At 48.9% G+C, this 23,450-nt stretch overlaps 1 protein-coding gene across 2 annotated transcripts in view; it reads left to right on the top strand.

Moving 5' to 3' along the window:
• The window catches only part of Lgmn (legumain), a 30,530-nt gene extending 17,348 nt beyond the window's left edge, over positions 1–13,182 (top strand). For both annotated transcript variants that reach the window (XM_010609221.2, XM_010609222.3), the window contains 12 exons: positions 869–966; positions 1,828–1,909; positions 3,329–3,414; positions 4,527–4,602; positions 5,451–5,513; positions 6,227–6,293; positions 7,323–7,441; positions 7,524–7,613; positions 8,899–9,099; positions 11,629–11,799; positions 12,798–12,865; positions 13,077–13,182. In XM_010609221.2, coding sequence (XP_010607523.1) covers positions 869–966; positions 1,828–1,909; positions 3,329–3,414; positions 4,527–4,602; positions 5,451–5,513; positions 6,227–6,293; positions 7,323–7,441; positions 7,524–7,613; positions 8,899–9,099; positions 11,629–11,799; positions 12,798–12,865; positions 13,077–13,119 — 1,164 coding nt within the window. In that variant the 3' untranslated portion in view covers positions 13,120–13,182. The remainder of the gene's footprint in view (positions 1–868; positions 967–1,827; positions 1,910–3,328; positions 3,415–4,526; positions 4,603–5,450; positions 5,514–6,226; positions 6,294–7,322; positions 7,442–7,523; positions 7,614–8,898; positions 9,100–11,628; positions 11,800–12,797; positions 12,866–13,076) is intronic.
• Positions 13,183–23,450: the final 10,268 nt, after the last annotated feature.

Genomic DNA, 23,450 nt, shown 5'->3' with positions numbered 1-23,450 from the left:
AATCCTGTGTGACCTGCGAGATTAGCTGCTAAGCTTTTTTTTTTTTAATGATCTCTTACTAGTTATGTATTTGTACATTTATTTTTATTTTGAGACAAGGTCCTGGCCCAGGCTGGATCTTCCTTCTTCAGTCTCCCAAGTTCTGGGTTTACAGGTTTGTGTGCCCTCATGTCCAGCAGCTGCTGACCTTTTTGTTTGTTTGTTTATTTTTTGAGACATGGTCTCACTGTGTAGTTGAGGCTGGCTTTGAACTCACTGTGTGGCCCAGGCTGGCCTCAAACTCACAATAATCCTCTGGCCTCAGCCTCCCAAGGGCTGGGATTACAGGTGTGGGCCACCATGCCTGGCAACTGCTGACCTTTTAACCTGTTGACTCATCATCATTCTGAGTTGTTCTATTTTTGAGACCTAAATCCATGCTTTCAGGAGACTTGTGTGGTTTGAAAAATGAAAATAAGTTGCTTAGGAATTTCGAGGGCCCTTGTCACCACAGATGTGGCAGTTGTGTGTACGCGTGCGAGCACGTATGGGTAGTCTGCATAAGCATTTACTTTTTTTTCACTGGGGATTGAACTCAGGACCTTGTGCTTACAATGCAGTCGCGGTGCCACTGAGCTAAATTCCCAGCCAAGCACTAATTTCTTGATGGATGAGAATTCAGATAATTTTGGTGGGTGGAGATCTTTTAAAATTGAGGTGAAAAAATAGAGTTGCATTTTTTAAAAGTAATAATTTAAAAACCTGGCCCTAGGGCGTGATTCTCAGCACGTCTTCCGGGAGGCGGAGCTTGTGTTACTCTCTAGAACTCCCAAGTGGGCCTCTTCTCTGAAGCGGCAGTGCCTAAAGCCTCACCATATCCTCCTCCCAGGCTGACGTGTGCCACGCCTACCAGATCATCCACCGCAATGGGATCCCGGACGAGCAGATCGTCGTGATGATGTATGATGACATTGCCTACTCAGAAGAGTAAGTGGAGAGCACTTTGAACTTGGTGGCAAAGTGCAACATGAAAAATAAAAAATGACACACAGAGCTGTGGTCTAGTGTAGAATGTAAACCTCCGCCCAGATGAGAGGCATCAGGAGTGCCCTGGATTGAGCATTGAATACAACTCAGGGGCAGCCTGGCAGGGGCAGCCTGGCAGGGGCAGCGACGAAGGGAATGGAGCCCAAGGTGGGTTCTGCGGTGCCTGTTCCTAATTCCCGAGCCAGGTCTGGCACAGGGAGACGGTGCACGGGGCGGGCGGTGTTTGTGTGTTAGACCCCACTGGTGTCCCTTCTCCTACTCTCATTGAATTTAAGTTTTCAGTGGTTCTCATGTGCCCACTTACCTGGTCTTTGAGGAAATGAGGCAAAGCAAGTACAGCACCACACCTACCTAGTTCCAGCTTCCTCAGCTGCCTGCAGTGGTCCCTGGCCCTTTACTGAGATCACATTCCTCACTCTCTGGGGATCCATTCCAAGCCTTCGGCCCAAGACCTTGGTGTTCAAGTCATTTTTTTTTTTTATAAGAAGAGGAGTTTGGCCCTGAGATCTCTTGGTGAGATCTTGTGCCAGATGCTGTGTGGTGTGAGTTGCCTCTGCTTTGGTCCCTGTCATCCATTTTTAGAGTTCTGCCCCTCTCCAATCCTGCCGTGAGTTCTTGGGTTGTGGGACTGAGATACCCAGGCTGGCAAAGCCACCGGCACATTGATGGCCATGCCGGTGATGACGAGTGTCTTCACAGGACATAGGTGTTTACTGTTTTTTCACATAATGGGGACATACTGCAGAAAGACTTCAGAGACATGTCACATTTTGTATTTCAACTGTGTCCTTTAATTTTCAGAAACCCCACTCCAGGAATTGTGATCAACAGGCCCGGCGGCTCCGATGTGTATAAGGGAGTCCTTAAGGATTACACAGGAGAGGTGAGCACCTTCTGGGGTTGGAGCCGGCAGGCTGTTTTCATTCCAGTGAAGATTTTTCTTTCCTTCTTGTATTTGTAGAACCAGAAGCTTGCTAGACTGATTTCTAGTCAGTGTTTCAGGTTTGTCTTACATTTGGTGCTTCTGGAGTAAATTAGGGGAGGTGTTTTTGTTTTTGTTCTTGGTCTTGGTATCGAACCCAGGACCTCATGCATTCTAGGCAAGCATGCTGTCACTGAGCTACGTACCTCCCCAGCCCTTTTTTGTTTTTGGTACCTGGAATCGAACTCGGGTCCTTGTGCTTGCGAGGCAGGCAGTAGAACCAGTGAGCTACATGCCCGGCCTTTAGCCGTATTCTCACTGTGTTGCCCAGGCCGGTCTCAAACCCTTGGGTTCAGGTGATCCTCCTGCCTCACCCTCCTCAGCAGTAGGGACTGCGAGTGTGCATTTCCATGCCCTGCTCAATTATGAGAGTTTTAAAAGAGAAAAGGGAAAAAGGAAAGTGTTCAAAATAAATTGCAGCCCAATGATACTTAGTTGCTAGTCTTTGCATGTTATATGCCTGATCTTTCCTTCAATAATAACCTGATTTTCTTGAGGTATTGCCATTAATCTGATCTTAGATTATCTGTGATTAGCTTTCTCAGCCCTGGGACCAATTCACAATATCTCAAAATTTTCCTAAACATGGATTTTGGTTAATTATTATTATACTATATCACCTACAAAAATGTTTCTATTCCTCCAGTTGATTGATACCATATAAAGTGACACATATTTAACAATACCAAAATGAGTTTATTCTCACAGTTTTCATAATCTTCGGAGGATCTAGTTGTTGCAGCAAAGAAACATTTATTTGAAGTTTAGCATTTCTTTCAGTTTTTGTTTCTTTTTTATTTGTTTTTTGAGTTAGGATCCTCCTGCCTCAGGCTCCCAAGTGCTGAGATTACAGTCATGTGCCACCATGCTCAGTTAGCTGGTCCTATTATGTAGTTAATGTGACGAAAGGTTTGGACTTTGGATAGTAGGATTTTTTGGTGAGCTTTTATTTTTATTTTTTTTCCCTTGCAATACTTTTAATGATGAAGTATGAGTTTTACAAAATTCTGTATAAGGACAGTGAATATTCTTGGGATGAAGCCTCTTGGCCTCTGTAGCTCCAGAGTGCTCTTCCCTGCTGCCATTTTTCCTCTCTTGCTGGCACCTTGGTGTTCTCCACCCAGACTTATTAGTGATGAGGATGAGGGGAAGGCTTGCCGAGTCTCCACCAGCCACAAACAAGACAGGGCTTACACAGGTGCGCACAGGGTGCCCTGTGTTCTCGGGGGTGTGGGGCAGCAGCCTGGGCCTGCGGCGGGCTCCAGGAACTGTCCAGGTGAGACTGACCGCTGCCTCTGATGCTGCCTCCGTTCTGTGCAGGATGTGACCCCAGAAAACTTCCTTGCGGTGCTGAAAGGTGACGAAGAGGCAGTGAAGGGCAAAGGGTCTGGAAAAGTCCTGAAGAGGTAAACGTTGGGCTGGGAAGTATTTCACCTTGTTGCTTCTTGTGTGCATCTGAGAGAAATCACAGCTGGGGCTTCACGCTTGCCTAGGACGGGTAGGGGTGTCTCTCACAGGGTGACATTTCCACGGCTTCTCTTGACAGCCCATTTCTGTGCTGAACTAACCCCATCATCTAGGGTCCTTCGCTTGTTTTTCCTGCCTTTCTTCTTTTTAAGGACAGTACTAGGGATTGAACCCAGAGACTTTGCACAGAATTACATATCCAGCCCTTTCTCTATTTTTTTATTTTGAGACAGGGTCTCGTTAAGCCACTTTTCTTTGTTACCTGTGGAGCGCTGGTCTGTCCCATGACCAAGGAAGCTCACTGAGACAGGTGTGACTCCCTGCAGGGGTCAGGCTGCAGACCTCCACTTGCTTCCCTCCTGCACTCTGGTCGAAGGTCAGCCCCGTGGGGAGGACTAACATTTGCCTTGGGGAAAACCAACTCAGGGTTTTTGCCCCTTTAGTTGTAAGCCAGGGATTCTCACCGCTTCCCATTTGCTTAGGTAGGCGCCTGAGATTGAATTTCTGATTAGCCAAAAGGGAGGCCTGGGAACGAGCTGAGCTTACTGAGCTACAGTGGAGAGGGGCATCTGTGCAGGGAGTGCACAGGACCCAAGTGCGCCCTGGCTGAGTCCCTGTAGCCCGAAGCCGTGTCTTCCTGCCAGGGCCCTGGGGTGCAAAGAAGAGGAGAGGCGCAGGGCTGTGCGTCCTGCCTCCTTGCTCACTGGGGGTGACCTAGCTGGGCAATGTGGCTGCCTGGGATGAAGCCCATTTTCCAAGGACCCCCTGTAACCTACTGTCCAGATCCCACCAGGCTGCCGGCCAGCGGTCTCCTCCAGCCTACATACAGTTTTGGGGCTCTCGGCTGGAGGTGATGGTACAGAGAAGTGTGTGGGGACAGAGCAAGGCAGCCACGTGCAGTGCCCCATGTTCCTTTCCAACCCTGGTTGGGCAACCACAGTCCTCACACTTCTTCATAACTTTTTGATGCGGGCAGCCTTTCAGAGAAATGGAAATAGAAATAGGAAGCTGTCATCCTCTGGTTCTTATCCCCACTCTTCTATCTTGGCAGCGGTCCCCGAGATCACGTGTTCATTTATTTCACTGACCATGGAGCACCTGGAATACTGGCTTTTCCTAATGATGATGTGAGTTTTATTTTGTTTTTGGTACCGGGGATTGAACTTGGGCCCTTGCACTTGCAATGCAGGCGGTGAAACCACTGAGCTAAATCCCCAGCCTGTGAGTTTTATTTTGAACTGTGCACATGCGTGCGTGCGTGTGTGTGTGTGTGTGTGTGCATGCTGAGAATTGAACACAGGGCTTTGAACATGCTAGGCCAGTACTCTACTGCTGAGCTATACCCCTGGCCATTTTTCTTACCATTTTAAAGTCTAATGTGGAAAATAGAAAACAAAGCCTATATGCCGAAATTAAACCTGTGGTGTGTGTTTTCTAATGTCCTACCATAGTTTTGTACAGATGGCAGGTCTGTGTGGAGGACATAGCAACTTGAAGTCTTTTTTTATTTTCCCCTGGTACTGGGGATCGAACTCAGGACCTTGTGCTTGCGAGGCAGGCACAGTGCCACTGAGCTAAATCCCTGGCCCACAACTTGAAGTCTTAAGCAGGACATCTCTTCTGGCTGGTGTCCCTACATCACAGCACCACAGGCTGGGTGTATTACACTAGACACAGCACACGGAGCTATCAATGGAGAAGTGAATTTTCTTTCCTTTATTTTTTTTGGTACCGGGGATTGAACTCAGGACCTTGTGCTTGTGAGGCAGGTGGTGGAACCACTGAGCTAAATCCCCGGCCCTGTTCCCTTCTTAAATACATGAAAGGACCCTTGAGCTGACATTCTGGGGATTTTACTGATCACCCTGGTTACTTGTAGGGATTGGTGGAAAAGAATTTCTGTCGATGGCTTAGCCAGCCTGTGGTTTGTCTGGGTGGGTATGTGCTTCTGAGCATTGATGTTCTTTCCTCCCAGCTCCATGCCAAGGACCTGAACAAGACCATCCGTTACATGCACAAGCACCAAATGTACCAGAAGGTAGCGGCAGCCCTTAGGCCAGCTTGGGGGAGGCACGTGAGGTGGGCAGCGGGAGAGGAGTCCCAGTCGTACCCTGTGACCAGCCCTCAGACCAGCCGCCTGGATTTTCCTTCCAAGTGGCACTGACCCATGGTGTCCTGGGATTAATATTTTGTGATTCTAGAGCCTTAGCTATTTGATCAGAATCATAGAGATCTTTTTAGCCAGCATGGGCCTCACCCCTGGGTTGAGCCCAGCAGTCTGAGGGCAAAGCTGCCACAGACAGGTCTGGGGACCACACTGGGGATGGCTGTTCTGAAGATGAGCTCCGGGTTTGGGCAGTTGGGGAAGAAGACTATCCCTACCACTACCCTTATTATTTTATTTCCACTTTGGTCCTCTCACCTCTCTGGCACCCTTTCTAGAAACCATGGAGGGGGAGGATGGGGATAGCCAAGATGGTAAGGCAGAAAGATGGCCTTTGGAACCATTTCCTGTATGGGGTGGTGCAGCTGTTTTCCTTAGCATCAGATGGCCTCATATTTCCTGCCTTGTGTCAGCCAGTAGATTTTTCTACCCCGCGAGCAGTGTCCAGTGGCTTCCATAGCCCTGGCAATAGCCTCTTTAGTCTCCCTAAAGCCAAAGTGAAAGACTCCAGCGTGGATGGCGGGAGTGTCAGAGCCCAATAGTGGTGGCCGGGCTGGGCGGGGCTCACCTGTCTGTCTGCCTGCCAGATGGTGTTCTACATCGAAGCCTGTGAGTCTGGCTCCATGATGAACCACCTGCCCCAGGACATCAACGGTAGGTATGGGGCTGGGGGCAGTGGGTCGTCTTCAGACACTGCTGATGGGAAGGAAGCAAGTGTGCCCAGAGGAGGGCCTTACAGGCAGCCTAGTGTGCAGACACGAGGATGTGCTCTGCGCTGTGGTAGGTCCTTCAGGACTAGTATAGTCAGGGGAAGAAGATTCTGGAGCGAGCTTCTCTGTGCATTTCCAGGTTCTAGCAAAGTTCTTACCTCCAAAAGCACTTGGGCTGTGGAACACATGGTCCTTTTGATGTGTTGGTCGTTGGCTGTTGGGTCTCACTCAGGCGGGTGATGTCGGTTGACCTCAGTTGTCCCCATCTGCGGAGTTACATTTTATACGAGAATGGCATCCAGCACAATTCTGAGCCCATGGTTCTTGGGCCTAACAGAGTGAATGGCAGCTATTGTAAAGTTTTAGTCCTACTGAATATTTAAAAAATTATATTCCATTTAAAGAATTTTTTTGGTGTTACTGGGGATTGAACCCTGGACCCAGGGTCTCGCCCATGCTAGGCAAGCGCTCCACCTCTGACCCACATCCTCAGCCTACATCTGAATGTTTCATTGTTAACCCTGTCTCTCTGGAAACCAAATTAGGCCTACCTTTGACCTCCTGAACTATTAAGTTTGTCAGCATTCTTCTAATACAGCAGGATGTTTAAGCACGTGCATTTGCTTTTTTTTCAGTGCTGGGGGTAGAAGCCAGGGCGGCATGCATGCTAGGCAAGCTCTCTACCAGCTCTCTACCACTGAGCTACGTCGCTATTCCTTTTTTAAAAAGCATTTTCATTTCCTTATTGCTGTGAACAGACTGTCATTGGCTTCTCTTTTCTTCCACTTTAACTGCACAGTTAGTGAAGCCTGGTCACAGTTGTGTTCACCCATCCCCCGTCCCTGTCCTGTGCTGTATAGGTAGGTGGCAGGCAGGATGCAAGCTCACCAGGGCAGAAGGAAGGACCCAGCTTCCTGTGCAGTCCCTGGCGGGGCATAGAGTGTGACTCAAAGATCCCTTTGATTCCTTGTAGTTTATGCAACTACAGCTGCCAACCCCAGCGAGTCCTCCTATGCCTGCTACTATGATGAGCAGAGGTCCACGTACCTGGGTGACTGGTACAGCGTCAACTGGATGGAAGACTCGGACATGGTGAGACCTTGGGGACCTGCCATGTACTTGCAGTTGAATGGTCAGGCTCTGGTCCCGCAGGCCCTCACTTTCCCTTTTACAGGAGGATCTGAGCAAGGAGACACTCCACAAGCAGTATCAGCTGGTGAAGTCCCACACCAACACCAGCCACGTCATGCAGTACGGGAATAAGGTGAGTGTGTGTTCCCTGCTCCTCACCTGGAACCTTTATCTCTTGGTGAAGCAAAATGGATCCAGGTGAGGGTGGTGAGGAGGGACAGCTCTGCCTTGCGTGGCCAGTCCATCTGGGGACCCTCTGAGGCTGTGAGTGTCATCTTAGCAACAAATGTCTTCAAGAAACAATGTCTTCTATAGCCATGGCAGGATTCAGGAGAGGGGCCCCCACAATCCTTTGCTCCTCATACCCCAGAGGCCTGAGCTCATTTCCTAATGGAGAACAGAGGCGCCTCTGCCCTGCACGCTTTCTTCTCCTCACACAGTGCTGAGGCTGGTTTCCTTGCCCACCTACTCTCCTGTGCAGCAGGAGGGGTGACTCTGGGGAAGCCCATGGTGTGTGTGCGTGACAGTGGGCTGGCACACCTGGTGCTGCGTTCCACAGCAGCTTTCACCATCTGAGAGCTTGCTTCTGGGATCTGAGCTTTCTGTGCAGCACCGGCCTTCTAGGAGAGGAGAGGGCAGGGAAAGTCCAGCCCATCAGCCCTTCCCTGCAGAATAGGGGCTGTGAGCCTATGGGATGCAGGAAGTGTGCCCAGTACCCTGGGGCCATGGGCATGGGAAAGAACGGGGCAGGGGAAGGAAGCGCAGGGCAGGTGTTGTTGCCCTGGTCCCGTGGCTTCTGCCCTGGGATTTTCTTTTTCTTACATCACCCTCAGCATTGGCTGTATTTGGTGGCAGATCATTTCCAAATTTCGTGTTTGTGAATATTTGTGTGTTTTCAGTTTTAGTTTTGGAACTGTTGGTAGAGGATTGCTGCTTGGCTGGGGGACAAGAATGCATACAGCCTTTCTCCCCTGGTGGCCGAGAGTCTGCTAACCTGTGAGGCACATGGGGCCTGGAGCTGAGTGTCAGCCCGGCCATTCTGTGCCCTGGCTGTGCCATTCTTAGCTCCAATCTGGACACATGCTCACCACCTCTGGCTGCTGGTCCTTAGGGTCAAGCTGAGCACAGTCCAGGGTTGCCAGGGATCCAAACAGCTCTGGCCCCAGCCCCACTTTCCGTGGATCAGTGGTTGTCGTCATGTGTGAAAGCAGAGCTGTTGAGGTATTTTTGAAGTTTCTCATTGGTAGATCTCAGGTGCCCAAATGTGTTACCTTGCCTACTGCTGGGGGCTCACCTCATGTTTTTAGGCTGTGACTGAGACTGCTAAACCACAGGAGTCTTCTTCAGAGGGATGGATGCAGGGGACATTCCTCATATCTGGTCCTTCCATCTGAGCCAGTTTTTTTCTCTCTTTCCAGTCCATCTCTGCCATGAAAGTGATACAGTTTCAAGGAGTGAAGCACAAAGCCGGTGCCCCAGTCTCTCTGCCTCCGGTCACACACCTTGACCTCACTCCGAGCCCGGAAGTGCCCCTGGAGATCATGAAAAGGAAACTGATGAGCACCAATGATTGGAAGAAGTCCCAGAGTCTCATTAAGCAGATCCAGCAACATCTGGATGTAAGTAGTGCTCACAGGGACCTTCGTGGGGCTGTGCCCAGCCGAGGTGCACAGTGTGTGAGAGCTTGGGCCCTGCCTGCTGCTGATGGGTGCCCAGCAATGCTCTGAGCCAGCTGGTAGAACTTGTCATCCCCCCTGCTGCACACGAGAGTAGGTGGGCAAGGAAACCAGCCTTGGCGCTATGTGAGGAGAAGAAAGCGTGCAGAGCAGAGGCGCTTCTGTCCTCCATTAGGAAATGAGCTCAGGCCTCTGGGGTGTGAGGAGCAAAGGATTGTGGGGGCCCCTCTCCTGAATCCTGCTATGGCCGTGGCTATAGAAGACATTGTTTCTTGAAGACATCTGTTGCTAAGAAGGCATTTTTGTTTTGAAGTTTATTGCATTGTTAGCTAATCAGTTTTTAAAAGATCCAATCCACAAAGAATTTTTGCTGTGTCGGACAACCATGGGCATAAGCCCTTCACAGGTGTGTGGGCTGTCCTCACTGCTGAGGGTCTCCGTAGTAGCTCAACCATGGATTAAACACTGGCAGATTTATTTTTCAGATGATTGTTGGGCCCTCGCTGAGTTCCTGGCAAATGGCTTGCCTGTTCCTTCCAGCAAACAAATCTGTGTTAACACTGGTTCCATCATCATAATAGTAGGGCGATTAATGCACTGAAGTCTGGCTTGGATTTTCTAGGAAAGATAAAAGCAAAAAACTAAATAACTATGTGTTTTAAGTGCATTTATCTAAGTAGTCTCCAAAAGGGAATGCCGTACATGTGACAGCATGTGTACCCAAGATAGATATATATATTTATATTTATTTATTTTTTAAGATAGGGTCTTGCTGAATATTGCAGGCTGGCCTTAAACTCATTTAGTAACCCAGTCTGGCCTTCAAAGTATAGCGATTCTCCTGCCTCAGCCTCCCAAGTGCTGAGATCATGGGTGTATGCCATCACAACCAGTTTAGAACACCTTTTTAGCTGGTGTAAATAGAGTTTGACACTCCTGCTTTTTAGTTTTGGGTCTCTTTACACTCTTTAATTATTATTTTATTCTTTCCTCATTGAGTTTATTGGTACATTTTAGGTCTACAGTATAGTTACATTCATTATTGGGATCTTGTACCTTTACATGACAGGTCTTGGTTCTCATTTTTTCCCCTTGTCCCTGTCCTCCTTTCACCCCCTCCTCCCCTCCCCATTTACAAACACTTTATTTCCATTTTTTCATTTTCTCATATTTTTTTCTTTTCCCTTATTACCTTTCCCCTACCCTTCCCACTTTCCCTATGCCTTTAGCCCTTTCCTTCCTATTACAGTCTTTAATTATTGATCCCAAAGAGCTGTTGTTTTTGGTGGGTTATGTCTGTTGAAACTTACCATGTTTGAAATTAAAATGACCCAAAAGGGCATTTTATCCTTGTCTTTTTGATAGTTCTTAAAAACTGAGCCGGGTGTGGTGGTGCACGCCTGTAATCCCAGCACTTGGGAGGCTGAAGCAGGAGGATCACTGTGAGTTCGAGACCAGCTTGGGCTACACAGTGAGTTCCAGGTCAGTCTCAACTACATAGTGAGACCCTGTTTCGAAAAACCAAAAACAAACAAACAAAAACAAAAAACTGAACTGGAATTTCTTGTATTTGCTTGGACAACTATATAAATCATACAGGGTTTATCTGGTATCTGCTGCAAATTTGAAAACTGTTTCTAAGCCTGAGTGCTTCTTACCAGATTCCACTTTCCTGGTAACTATTACATCACTACATTCTTGTGCAATTAAAGAATTCCGATAAGAAATGAAAACAGATTTTTAAAAAAACCCACTGAACTCATTCTGAAGTAACCATAAGCCCATTTTGTGTTCGTGTATTTAATCACCATTTTCCACAGCTGAGATAGTGATTGCTTGCTGTGTTTACAAATCTGTCAGGCCTGGCCCAGGTTCCGGGAGGCAGCTGCATTCTCCTGCCCACTCCTGTGTTTACTCTGTGGGGCTCTGATGGTTCTCCTGAAGCATCAGAAGAGAATCCAGCCTTACACAGATGTAAAGCTGAGGAAGGAAGGCTCCCGGAGGTTGGAGGAGCTCTCGGGCCCTGTGGTTCTGGGCGCTGTGTACATCTGTGCAGTTCAGACCTGACAGACACAGGCTTCACCAGAGAAGGGTGAGGCGGAGACTTGGTTGTGAAGTGAGGTCACTGTGGAGCAATGTCCTGGTGAAGAGGCTGTTTTCCACCTGGGAAGAAAGTGAAGCCCCTCTGTGCCCTCTGCCTAACCATCCATAGTTTCCTGAACCAACCAGCTGAGGGGGCCCAGACACATGCACTGCCTTTCTTGGGATGAGTCTCCAGCTTGCTTTGGGTATTAGCTGTAGACGTTTCCACTGTGCTGGGAGACCCTAGAGGGCAGGCTGTCCCAGCTGTCACAGAACTTTTCTCTCGCAGCTCCGAGGGTGGTGTGGAAAGCCTTTAAACGTGCTGAGCACCCTGTGGGTCCCGGAAGCTGCATTGAGGGCACCACATCTTGAAGAATCCTTTCTCCGCAGGTTCGGCACCTCATTGAGAAGTCGGTGCGTAAGATCGTCTTCTTGCTGGCAGGGTCCGAGGCTGCGACCGAGAGGCTTCTGACTGAGAGAGCCCCTCTCACGGAGCATGACTGCTACGAGGAGACCGTGACACACTTCCGCACACACTGCTTCAACTGGCATTCGTCCACGGTGAGGGGAGCATTCCCGCCCCTGAACCCCAAGGCTGACCTCTGCTGCCTGCCACAGATCGCCTCTGGAGGGTCCACTGGGATGAGGATGCAATGGGCTCATTTCAGGGGTCTTAGCTGGAGATGAAAGTTCACAACTAGGTCTTGGCCCAGAGCAGTGGGCGGGAGAGTAGCTCAGTGTCATGGATAACAGCTCCCATTAACACTGGCTTTGAAGGGCACATAACTTCTTTTCTGCTGGTTCAACCTGTCTCTCACGAGCCACATGTGTGTCCTCCCTACTGGGTCCCTCGTGAGCCCTCCCCACAACGTATGGTTGAAGTTAGTAGACGGGGAGGGAAAATGAAGTTTGCGCTGAAGGTAGAAAGTCAGAGTTGAAAGCCTGGTGCCCATTTCTGTGGGATGCTTGGATCTTGCTAGAGGAAGGTTGGCAAACCGTGGCCTGCAGATCAAGCCCTGTCCAAACTCTCTTCTTCCCCCTTAGCCTGTCTTTGTATAAGAGGTTTCACTGGGACCCGGCCATGCTCTGCCTTGGGCCTCCTGTCCAGGGCAGCGTTCATACTGCAGTAGGGCAGAGCTGCGGTGACTGTACTTTATCCCTGGTCTTACTTTCCTGCCCTCTAGAATTACTTAAAATGAATCCTCTTCCTTGTGGTTGTATCCAGCTCCTCGGGAGTTCTAAGATAAGCATTGCTGGTTATTTCAGTCCTACCCAGTGTGGTCCAGCTCAGGGGTTTCCAGAGTGAAGTCAGAGTTCCGGGAGAGGTTGGAAGTTCAGATTGAGACACGATAGCAGGCTCTGTGCAGACTCTTGCGTGTGTTTGTCTTTCTCGAGAGAGGGTCTGTAAATATCACCGGATTATCAGTAGGAAGAGGGGACCCGTGAGCCCCTGGCTGAGAAGCTTTGTCCCTGTGACTGCAGAAGGGGGAGCTATCCCGAGCTTAAGAGCTGACTGCCGGGTGAGCTGAGATGTTTGATTCTCCGTTGTTTCCTTCCAGTACGAATATGCCCTGAGACACCTGTACGTCCTGGTCAACCTGTGCGAGAAGAAGTATCCATCTGACAGGTAAAGTGGCACTAACCTTTGAACAGTGGGTGTCTTTCTGAAAATGGCAGGGAGAATGCGGCTGTCCTTTGTGCAAGTGAGACACTGGCCGCCAGGATGCAGGACAGCTGAGTTCTCAGTGACAGTGTCGGGCAGATCTGTCCCCAGTGACTGCTCCACGTGGGATTGCGTGTCTTCCTTCCCACCAAGCTCTTCTTCCTGTCTCCAACAGGATAAAGTCGTCCATGGACAAGGTGTGCCTCGGTTACTACTGAACAGCTGCCTTCTCAGTGCTTCTCCACGTGTGACACTATCCCTTAAAATGTGCTCCCCAGAGGTTGCGGAGGTGGGGCCAGCAGGAAGCCTGGCTGCTGGGGCCCACGGAGAATGCAGTCAGGCCGCCCGGCTTTGCCCCAGGCCTCTTTTACAGGACCCCTGCCCTCCTTAACTGCCCAGTCCACAGGATATGTGTATGAAGCTCTGAAGAAGCCACAGTGGGGTGGACAAAGCTGTGTTGAGAAAGATTCATTTGCTTTTTAAGAGGTTTTTTTGCCCATTCGTTTTCAAGAGCAAGAGGTTCACTGGGGCTTCCGTAGCCAGTGAGAGAATCTTCGCTCTGAGAAATTTGAAGCTGAAACCTCTCTGAAGTCTTCAGATGACTTTACTGAAGAGGACTGTAAGCCCCCAAATGGAAAATTATTTTTAGAAAATATTGTAACTTTGATGGCTTTTGTATTTTATTCTGCAATAATGGACAAGTCTTAAAAAATAAAGATTTATAATTGGAATCAAGTATTCATTTCTGGTCCCTGACTATCATTTATGCTCCTGGCCTGTGTCTCCTGTTTTTCCTGGCCTTGTGCTTCTCCCTCCTTCTCTTGGCATCTGCAGTTTTGTACTCTGTGGAGTTTTTAGCCCCCAAGCACTCACCCCTTGCTGTTCCTCTTGCCCTAGAATGCCTTTCCCTGCATCGGCACAGACCCTCGGCTGGTCTTGCAGTGCCCCTCACCCCTTGAAGCTTCCCTGTCCCCACTCGGCACATGGGCAGTCCGTGCCCCTCTGACCATGATGTCGGGCCCGGCTGACACCACACGCAGGTGCTCAGTTTGTCCCTTTTCCCTGGCTCAGTGCACAGGTCCTGCAGTGGGCTTGTTAAAGATGTGAAGGCTGTGCTAACTGCAGCCAGTGCAATGTTGTGCAGCTACAAAAAGGAATGAGGTGCATATGCTTGCTACGGCATTGAGAAAATTGAAAGAAGCCAGCAGCCAAGGTTGCATATTACATGGTTCTATTTATATGAGATGCCCCGAATATGGAAATCTGTAGAGACAGGGCTGTTCAGTGGGCCCAGAGACCAGGGGCAGAGGGAACTGGGGAGTGAACTGCTGAGGGGTATCAGGTTTCTTTTGAGGATGATGAAAATGTTATAAAAGTGGAAATGGTTGTATAGCTTTGAATACACAGTCAACCCATAACATTTACGTAAACTGTCCAGGTCTGTTTATGCACAGATTTGTTTTTGGAGATTTGAGAGAATTTGGAAAAATGGATGACTTGTGTAGCCTAGAAATATGAAAAAATTAAGAAAAAGATGCTATAGATTCGTTAAAAATATATATATATACTTTGTCATTACTATCAAATATATACAAATCTATTATAAAAAGTTAAAATCAAAACACCAACCAACACAAGACCACACATCTTGCCATTTACAGCTGAGAGAAATGTAAACAAACGTGATATGAAATAGTGGATAAAGCTAGCCACGGTCCATACCGAACTGTGATGATTGTGCAGTTCAAGAGTGTGACGTCCACTTAAAATGCCATTTCTAAGGGACTTTACCTCTCCAGTAAATGGTCACAGTAAAGAGTGATCTTTCCTCTTGTGTGTTTTTCACTGGATTTAATATATATAAAATGTGTAGACATCTCAGGAAAGCTTCTGGTCAACAGCAGACTCTTGGTAGTTAGGTTTGAGGCAAGTTAAAAAATGTTCAACTAATTGAGAGTTGGTAACCCTAACCCCTGTGTTGTTCAAGGGTCATCTGTCTGAAAAGCTCGAATATTTCACTTCAGTCTGTTGTTTTTTTTTTTTTTTTGAGATAGGGTCTCACTGTGTTGTCCAGGTGGCCTTGAACTCATGCCAATTCTCCTGGCTCAACTTCCAGAGTACTGGGATTACAGACGTGTGCCACCATACCTGGCTTATTTTACTTTAAATGGAGGAAATCACATAGCGCGTAAATTGTGTCTCAAATTGTAAAAAACAAAAAAACCCAAAAACCTCTAGATGGCTCATGTTAGTCACTTTTCTGTTCCTGGGATAAAATATCTGACATTCACAGTTTAAAGGAGAAAAGGAAATTAATATCAGCTCCCGGTTTTAGTCCATGGTCAGGTGGCTCAAAGGCAGAAACACCATAGCAGAAGGGCATGATGGGGGAATTTGCACACCTCATGGCTGCCAGGAAGCAGAGAGAAAGGGAAAGAGTGAAAGGGGCCAGGGACAAGATAGGCCCTTCAAAGGTGCACCCCACTGACCTGCCTCCTCTAACTGGGTCCTGCTGGCTACTAGTCCATTCAGCTAGGAGCTCACCAACCGATTATCAGTGATGAGGTTAGGTCCTTCACGATCCATTCACCTCCGTGGGCCCCACCTCTGAACATTGCTGCAGTTGGGATCAAGCCCCAAACGCATGAGATTTTGAGGGACAACTCAATTTAAACCATAATATGGCTGTGTGGACAGATAACAAAGAAAAAAAGTAGCCTGAACTAAACCCAGATGCTCTGATGAACCGTCTCTGTGTACCTATCTTGTTTGGATGTGTGTGGCTCCTGTAACTCTTGAGCTTAGGGACTGGAAGTTGAGATGCTGGCAAATAACATTATGTCTGATATATTCAAGGGTGACACTTCTGTTTCTAATGGGCCCATTTTTCATCAGCACCAACAGATTCTCTTACTTTCTTATGGCTGTGCAGGTGACTCTAGGATAGAGAACTTCACTGTCTGAGGTTCTAGGGAAGCACTCTGCCTTTGTTGTCTCTGATGCTTAGCAGTGAGAGAAGCCTGGGCTGGTTGATGGTCAAAGAAAAGCAAATACCATGAAGTGCACTTTTAAAAGGGAGAACCTTAAGCCTGAAGATACAGCGGTAAGAAGTTTATCCCTTTATCTTCTAGAACTGCTGACTAACCCCAGGACCTTGCTCTCTCTTCTCATTTGTTCCTCTGAGGAATGAAAGTATACTTAATGATTTAATAAATACAGAGTCTGATTGCTAATGTTCTAAAGATGAAAAGCAGATGAAAGGGCCGGGGATTTAGCTCAGTGGTCCAGTGGCCTGCCTCGCAAGCGCGAGGACCCGAGTTCGATCTCCGGTACCAAAAAAAAAGCAAAACAAAATGAAAAGCAGATGAAAAACAGCTTCATACTTCACAGTGATTTGGCCTTTTCCCTCCTCATAAAACCCCAGTAAAAATGGGCTTTCTGTCCCTTGAATTAAATCATTTTGTATTAGATTTCAGTCTGTAAGCGAAATTACTTTGCTATAATAAAATACATTAATTGAATATCCTGTTAACAAAAGAACTTTATTTCTCACAGCTCTGAAGGTTGAGAAGTCCAAAATCAAGACATATATCTGTGTGGGCTCGTGGATATTTACACCTGTAGTTCACGAACCCTGTGCTTCTGTATTAAACTATGCATAAGTTTATACTCATGTCTACAAGCCATTATCATGTGTAATCATTCTAGCTTCTTGTCCTTTCTTATATTTAAACTCCTGCTTCATCAGGGACAAACATGGCACCCACCAACCACCATCCATTTCATTAATTGTTTGATTTCAGTATACATGCGTTGCTGTATCAGAATGGTTCCCCACTGGGGGACAGTTTTTTCAAGTACAGTACAGTCCTTACGTATAGTTACTTTTTAAGTAATTGTCTTTACTCTGATACATTCATTCCCAAAATTCCTTAAGTGGGCTCCTTCCCTCCCATAATATAGTTGGATTATTTTGTAGCAGACTGCATTGGAATTCTGGGATTCTCTGACCTTTTAAGGGCTATTTTTAAAATTGTTCACAATAAGGCTCACTCTTTATGCTGGAAAGTTCTGTTTTGGTAAATGCTTAATGTCAAATATCCACCATAATATTTTGATCCTAAAAGTCCTCTCTGTTTCAGTTACTTAACCTTCCCTTCACCCTCAGCCCCTGGGCAACCACTGTTCTGTCCCCTAAAGGCCTGTGTGTTAGAGTCTTGGTCCCCAGCTTGGTGTTACTGGGAGGTGATGGAACCTTTAAGAGGTGGAACCTAGTGGGAGGTCATAGATCATTGGGGGTGTGTCCTCAGAAGGGATAATGGGACCCCAATCTTTCTTCTCTTTTGTGCGGGGCCATGATGTGAATGGGTTCCTTCCACCCACTTTCCTGCCAGGAAGGCCAGTGCCACCACTGGTCCAGGGCAATGGAGCCAATCAGGCACAGACTGAAACTGTGAGCAAAATAAAGTTTTCCTCTTATGGTTTTATTTTATTCTACTGTTATAGTTTTGTTTTTCTGAGATAGGATCTCTGTAGCCTAAGCAGCTCTTGAACTCACAATCCTCCTGCCTCAGCTTCCTGAATGCTGAGATTATAATCATGCACCACCACCCTCAGCTCAGGTTTTCCTCTTTATAAGTTGATTATCACAGGTATTTTGTTTGGTAATGGAAAGCTGATAACACATATGTAGTATTACGTGATTGTCCTAATTTACAATTCCTTAAAGACAAGTCAAATTGAGCATCTTTCCATATGCTTATCTGCCGTCTGTATATCTTCTTTGGTGAGGAATCTGTTCAGATATTTTGCTTATTATAAAATTAAGTTGTTTTCTCAATTGATAAAATCAAGAGTTCTTTGTGTATTTTGCATATAAATCCTTTATCCTATATGTTTTATAAATACTGGTCTTCCAGTCCATGGCTTGCCTCTACATTTACTTAACAGTATCTTTTGCACACAGGTATTTTTGATATTAGTAAAGCCAAATTTATCTTTTTTCTTTCATAGGACATGCTTTCGGTAGCCTTCATTTACTAAAATAATTCATTTATTTTCCATCTTTTCCTATTTGAGTATTTCCTCTTGTGTTTGTTTAGCCCATAACCCTCCTACTCTGGACTTCGTCTCTGAAGTGATTCTTTTCTTTCTGATTTTCCCTTCCTGTTGCTACAATTTGAGGTTAAACACCACAGAGGCCTGTGTATTAAAGCCCTTGTCCCCAGCACGGTGGTCTGGGAGGTGGTGGGAACTTTAGGAGCTAGGGCCTTGTGGAAGGTCTTGTGCCATGGCCACTTTCCCTGTCACTTTGGTCCACTGTGATGTGCTGGCCCAGGCCTGACACAATGGATCACGACAGGAAATTCTCAAGCTGTGAGCCAAAACTAAACCCTTTCTCTCCAGAAGTCGATGCTCTCCCATATTTGTGACAGCGAGTGACAGAAAGCTGACGCACCTGCGGTCTTGTTTCGGAGATTTTCTAGCCCTGACTTTGGTGGTTCTCCCACACCTTTGATCATTTTCTCCATGTTTCTTGGCTCTTTTTCAAATAATGCAGTGCATTGTTTTAGTTTTGGGGGCCATATGTCCCCAGGGAACTGGTCACCCCATTTCACCTATGAGAGGTCTGCCAGCAAAGGTGGCTGCAGGCTCTCATGGGCAATGGTCACCAGGCCAGCCAGGAGGTCTGGGAGTGGCCTTGCCACAAGACAGGTAAGGACCTCCCAGGGGCAGACACCCTCCTCTCTGCGACCCTGGGCCAGGCCTTCCTGGGACATGACCCTTACCAGGACTGAGGCTTTGCCCCTTCTACATCTATGCGTGCACCACAACTCAGGTTCCTACAGGCACCTTGCATCCTCACACCCAAAGCTGATGGGACCTGGGCCCTTGCCTGTGGTCCCGTCTCACCCAGAGGCATGGCAGCCATGCCAGAACTCTGGAAGTTTTCTAGGATCCTCATACCCTCCAGTCAACCACCACACGCTGCTCAATTTACATCTTCACCATCTCCTAAAGATAGCTCTCCTCTTGTAGTTGGGTGGCTTGTTTCTAAAAAGTGGCTGGCCAACTAAACTGGGTTTAATTTACTGGGTTCTGGATTGCTCATGTCTCCTTCTGGAGTTGGATTCCAGGTACTTCTCACCTCTAACAAAGAATTGAATAAAAGGAGCAAAAAGCAGTGGCAAAGTTTATTCAAGAAAGTAGAAGTGAAGAGTGAAACTGGCTCTGCAGAGTGAGTTTGGGCCAAATTAATAGAAAAAGAAGGTAAGAGCATAGATAAAATACATGCTCCATTTGGGAAACATAGGGTGGATTGTCATGGAAAGATATGAGAGCACAGGTTCCTCATGGCTGTATTTTATATCGAGGAAACCATGAAGACTTCTACATCTAGGTCCTGAGAGGCCATGTAAGATTCCACGTCTCCAGCTGACATCATGTCTAGGCCATCCTATCGAAAACTTGCTCAGTGTTCTGTTCTGCACATGTGTCTGAGATCTTGTAGTTCCCAGCCTACTTCCCCAGCCAGCTCTCCCGCCACCCCCATGGTCCCAGGGATTGAACTCAGGACCTTGAGCTTGCCAGGAAGGTGCAGAGCCACTGTGAGCCATATCCCAGCCCTTCCAGCTGGCTTTTGCCATGCCGTAATCTCCTATCTTGCTCTCTGCACCCCTGCACGTGCCCAGATACCACCACCTGTCCCTGGGCTGCTGCAGTGGGACTCAGTTCTCCATCATGGCCCCTCCATCCAGTGCTGTGTGGGTGGAGCATTTTCAGGCTCCTGTGGTGCCACACAGGGTCAACCCAGCTTCCTAATGCAGCCTTACCTCCTGCTTCTTGTCTTGAGCTTTGCCTTAAAATGGCCAGTACTCCTAACAGCTGTGATTTCCACTTGTCTTCCCTCTTCCTTGTCAGAAATTGTCAGAGTCTGAAGTTTGAGTGGATTTTATAAGCTAGCAAGACAGCCAGCCACAGCTCCACAGGCTTGGGAGGAAATGAGACCCCTGGGACAGAGCGAGGGACTTCACTGCACATGGCAGGGATGGCGGCTCAAGTTCATGTTTTCTGAGGCTGCTTCTTGCCATCTTCTGAGGGTGCCACAAAAATGGACCCACGTAGGGTCTGTGCACAGATAGATCTGTGACATGGCTTAGAAGCCTCCAGTTTAAGAAACAAACTCTTCAAGAAGGCTCCTAGCAAACCTGAGGAGGAGACATTATTTTTTTAAGGGAGAGATGTAATTTTATTAAAAAAAATAAAAAGTACCTCTTTCCCAGAAGGGAAAAATGATCTGGATCTTCCAAGGTTACTCAAACACTCTCAAAAGGAGTCTGGAAGAAGAACTGTCATGACTTCTTCCCCAGGCATGCAGAAATGTAAGCAATCAGTGGAGAGTGGTCTCCCAGCCATCTCATTTCTTCCAGCCCAGCTCTGGAGGCCTCTGCTTCCTCCATGGGGATCGCAAACTCTCCATACCCTCAGGGCCCATCCCATGCTGTTGTGCCTTCCGTCATCACCCTGGTCACAGAGCCAAAAGGTATCCCTAAGGCACAGCAAGTCCTCAAGTGTTCAGCCGCACTGGACATAGCACCGCAGGGCAGACACTGTCCCATGGCTGACTGTAGCCCAGGATGGGCAGAGCCCAGGATGGGCAGAGCACAGACTGGATTGTAGACCTGCCTTAGCCATGCGTCCCTGGTGCTGAACAATCTCTATAACTGTACCTGCCAGTGCCTCTGCTATTAACCTTTACCAAAAGATGGGAGGCTCCTGCCATCTCTTGCCCAGGAAGCTGCTGACTTCCTCCAACAGGCATTCGAATTTTAAGAATCAAAAAACTGAGGCAGGAGGCTGCTAAGCAACTAGCTGAGGGCTTCCAGCTGGCCTGGATCCCAGGCCTCCTGCTCCAAGGTCAGGCTTTTCCCACCGTGCTGCTGAATAGGTTTCTAACCTTGAAATCTAGATTCTGAGTTCCCTTTTGACTCAGGGCTGCGTGGGTTGCACAAAGGCGGTTTCTGGAGATGCTGCCTCAGAAACTAATGTTTCCCAGAAAACAGTGTCACAATGGGGTCAAGGGAAAGCCACTGTTGAGAGTCAGGATTTCTCTCCCCTAAGTCCTGTTCCATGGGACCTTCGTGCAAAGGCTGGGCCTCCTTTCTGTCCCTGTAGCTCGCCCTCAACACTCCAGATGACTTGCCCAGCAGAAGGTGGCCAGTCTTGGACTCTGGCCACTTGAGCATGCACATGGTGACCATGTCACACCAGACTTTCAGACACAGTCCAGTTGCCAAGAGGGGAAGGCAGTTTCCTCTGTGTGTGTGTGTGTGTGTGTGTGTGTGTGTGTGCACGTGCGTGTCCCTCTCAGGGCAGTCATCTACTGTGCCCTCCTCACTGGCAGGCCTCATCCCCAGCATAGACTTAGGACTAGGTGACACCCATCTGGGTGTGGTGGGGCCACCATGGCCAGGCATCTTCAGGAGAGCGCAAGAGTTTTCACGACAGGCGGGACTGTGCCTAGCCAAGGCAGGGGGACCGTAGGCCACAGGGCAGCAGGGCCAGGGCACAGCTGTCTCTGTAGAAGCCCCAGTGACCTGTCCCACCATGGCTGACACAGCTCCAGCCTCAGGGCCAGGACAGAGGACAGAGTCAGCCCCCGAGGGGAAGGGGACAAATGTCAGGGAGGACACACACAGGCCTGTGGTTCTGTCAGCCTTGAGCGCGCACGAGCGCGTGCACACACACACACACACACACACACACACACATGGCTCTGTGCCTGGGGCCGTGTTGACCCTGGGACCCTCTCCTTACCTGTCCCAGCAGGGTCCCCAAGAGCTGGGGTCCCACAGGGAATGCTTACTGGATTTTGGGTGTCTACAAAGTGGACGTATGGAATGCTGTGTGGGCACAAGAAATAGAGCCCTGGATCTTGGCTCAGTCAACTCTCAGTTCAGACTTCCTTTCAGACTTAGGCAAGTCACTGGTTAGGGACTAAACTGTGCCCACTCGTCCTGACCCCCAGAATGTATGGTTGCACTTGGAGACAGGGCCGTTAAACAGGCGTTTAGGCTAAGGGTGGTCATTAGGGCCTTCATGCCTCAGGATGGGCCTTGCAGGATGGGAGGGACCAAGGGTACTCACTTGCCAGCCAAGGACGGCTGCCTCAGAAGCCGCCGACCACTTCCGGCTCCAGAGCTGTGAGGGGATCACAGCAGCTGTGGGGCTTCATCACGACAGCCCAGGCCTACTGGGCCCTCCTGTTACCTGCCAGCCCTTCCCCAGGGGCTGTTGTGCAGATTAAGTGAAACAATGGCAGGGAGTCAACCGTCTGCAGGGCCACCCCGGAGCTCAGCAGCGCCATCTCCTGGATCAGGGCCCTTTGCCGATCACCTCCCTGAGGCGGAGGCACCCAGAAGATAGAGCTCTGGGCGGCCCCACTCTTCCGATGGGAGACCCTAGCGGTGGCTTCGGGTGGAGCTAGCACAGGAATGCCCGGGATGTTCTAGCGGCCCCTCAGCCCAGCTCGCTGTCTCCGGCCCCTTCTTGGGACCCTCCCAAGAACCTCAGAACCCCAGCCCCACCCTCTCTGGCCTCCATCATAGGCAATGGGCCCCTTCCTGGCTTCAGGGACAGTGCCGGGGCATGGAAGGGGACAGCATGGCATGAGGCAGGCTGCCTGCTTTCTCAGTCTGGCACCAACCTCCAGGGCCAGGTTGCACCTGCCAGCTGGTGGAGTGAGCAGGGCAGTGCACAGGTTCAATAACACTGGGCTCTGTGCCTGCATGTCCCCAGGACCTAGAAGAGCGCTGGCATTCAGTAGCACTCTTTAACTCCGACTCCCAGCGAGACCAGGGATCAAACTCAGGCACAGTGCCACTGAGCTAAATTCCCGGCAGCACTCTAATTTTTCATTAGTCAGTGTCAAGGGCACAAATGCGAACCATCCTCTATCTGACAAAAGTGAGATACTGCTCATGAGGGAGAGAAGCCCAGAGGCCATGGGAACATAGATAAGGGCTGCCTGGCCCAACCTGGTGAGAGGCAGGAAGTCCTGAAGGCTTCCTGGGGGAGACGGGCTTTGACGCATACATAGGAGTTGACCAGGTGAAGATCGCAGGGACTGGTATTTCTGGGAGAGTAACAGAGGCAAAGGTAAGAAGCGGTTCAGGGAATGATCCAGACCTGGGAATGACAGGAAACGAGGACCACGGGGATGTAAAAGATGACCATGCTGATGGGCAAACCTGGGCTGGTCTGAAAGATGGGGGTGGCCGAGTGCCCTGCAGGCCCTGGCACGGGAGAGGATCTTCAGTGGTGAGGAGCATCTCCAGAGCCACCCCAGGACAGGACCCAGCTGTGGACAGAGCAGGCAGAGTCATTTTCAGAAGGATTTTTATTAAACTGCCCCCACAGTGCCTCCTGCAACGATCGTGTGTTCAACCAGGACGGGCCCTGCCAGTTCTCCGCTGTGGCAGAGGTGGGCTCGTCCCTGTGTCCGGGTGGCTGGCCTGGCATGGGGGTTCCGGCAGGGCTCAGGCCGCGG

This window comes from Fukomys damarensis, unplaced genomic scaffold (genome assembly GCF_012274545.1).
Source record: "Fukomys damarensis isolate Sample0158 unplaced genomic scaffold, DMR_v1.0_HiC HiC_scaffold_21, whole genome shotgun sequence".
NCBI lineage: Eukaryota > Metazoa > Chordata > Mammalia > Rodentia > Bathyergidae > Fukomys > Fukomys damarensis.
The sequence above is the reverse complement of the archived record's forward strand: the minus strand, read 5'-3'. Positions and strand labels throughout refer to the sequence as shown.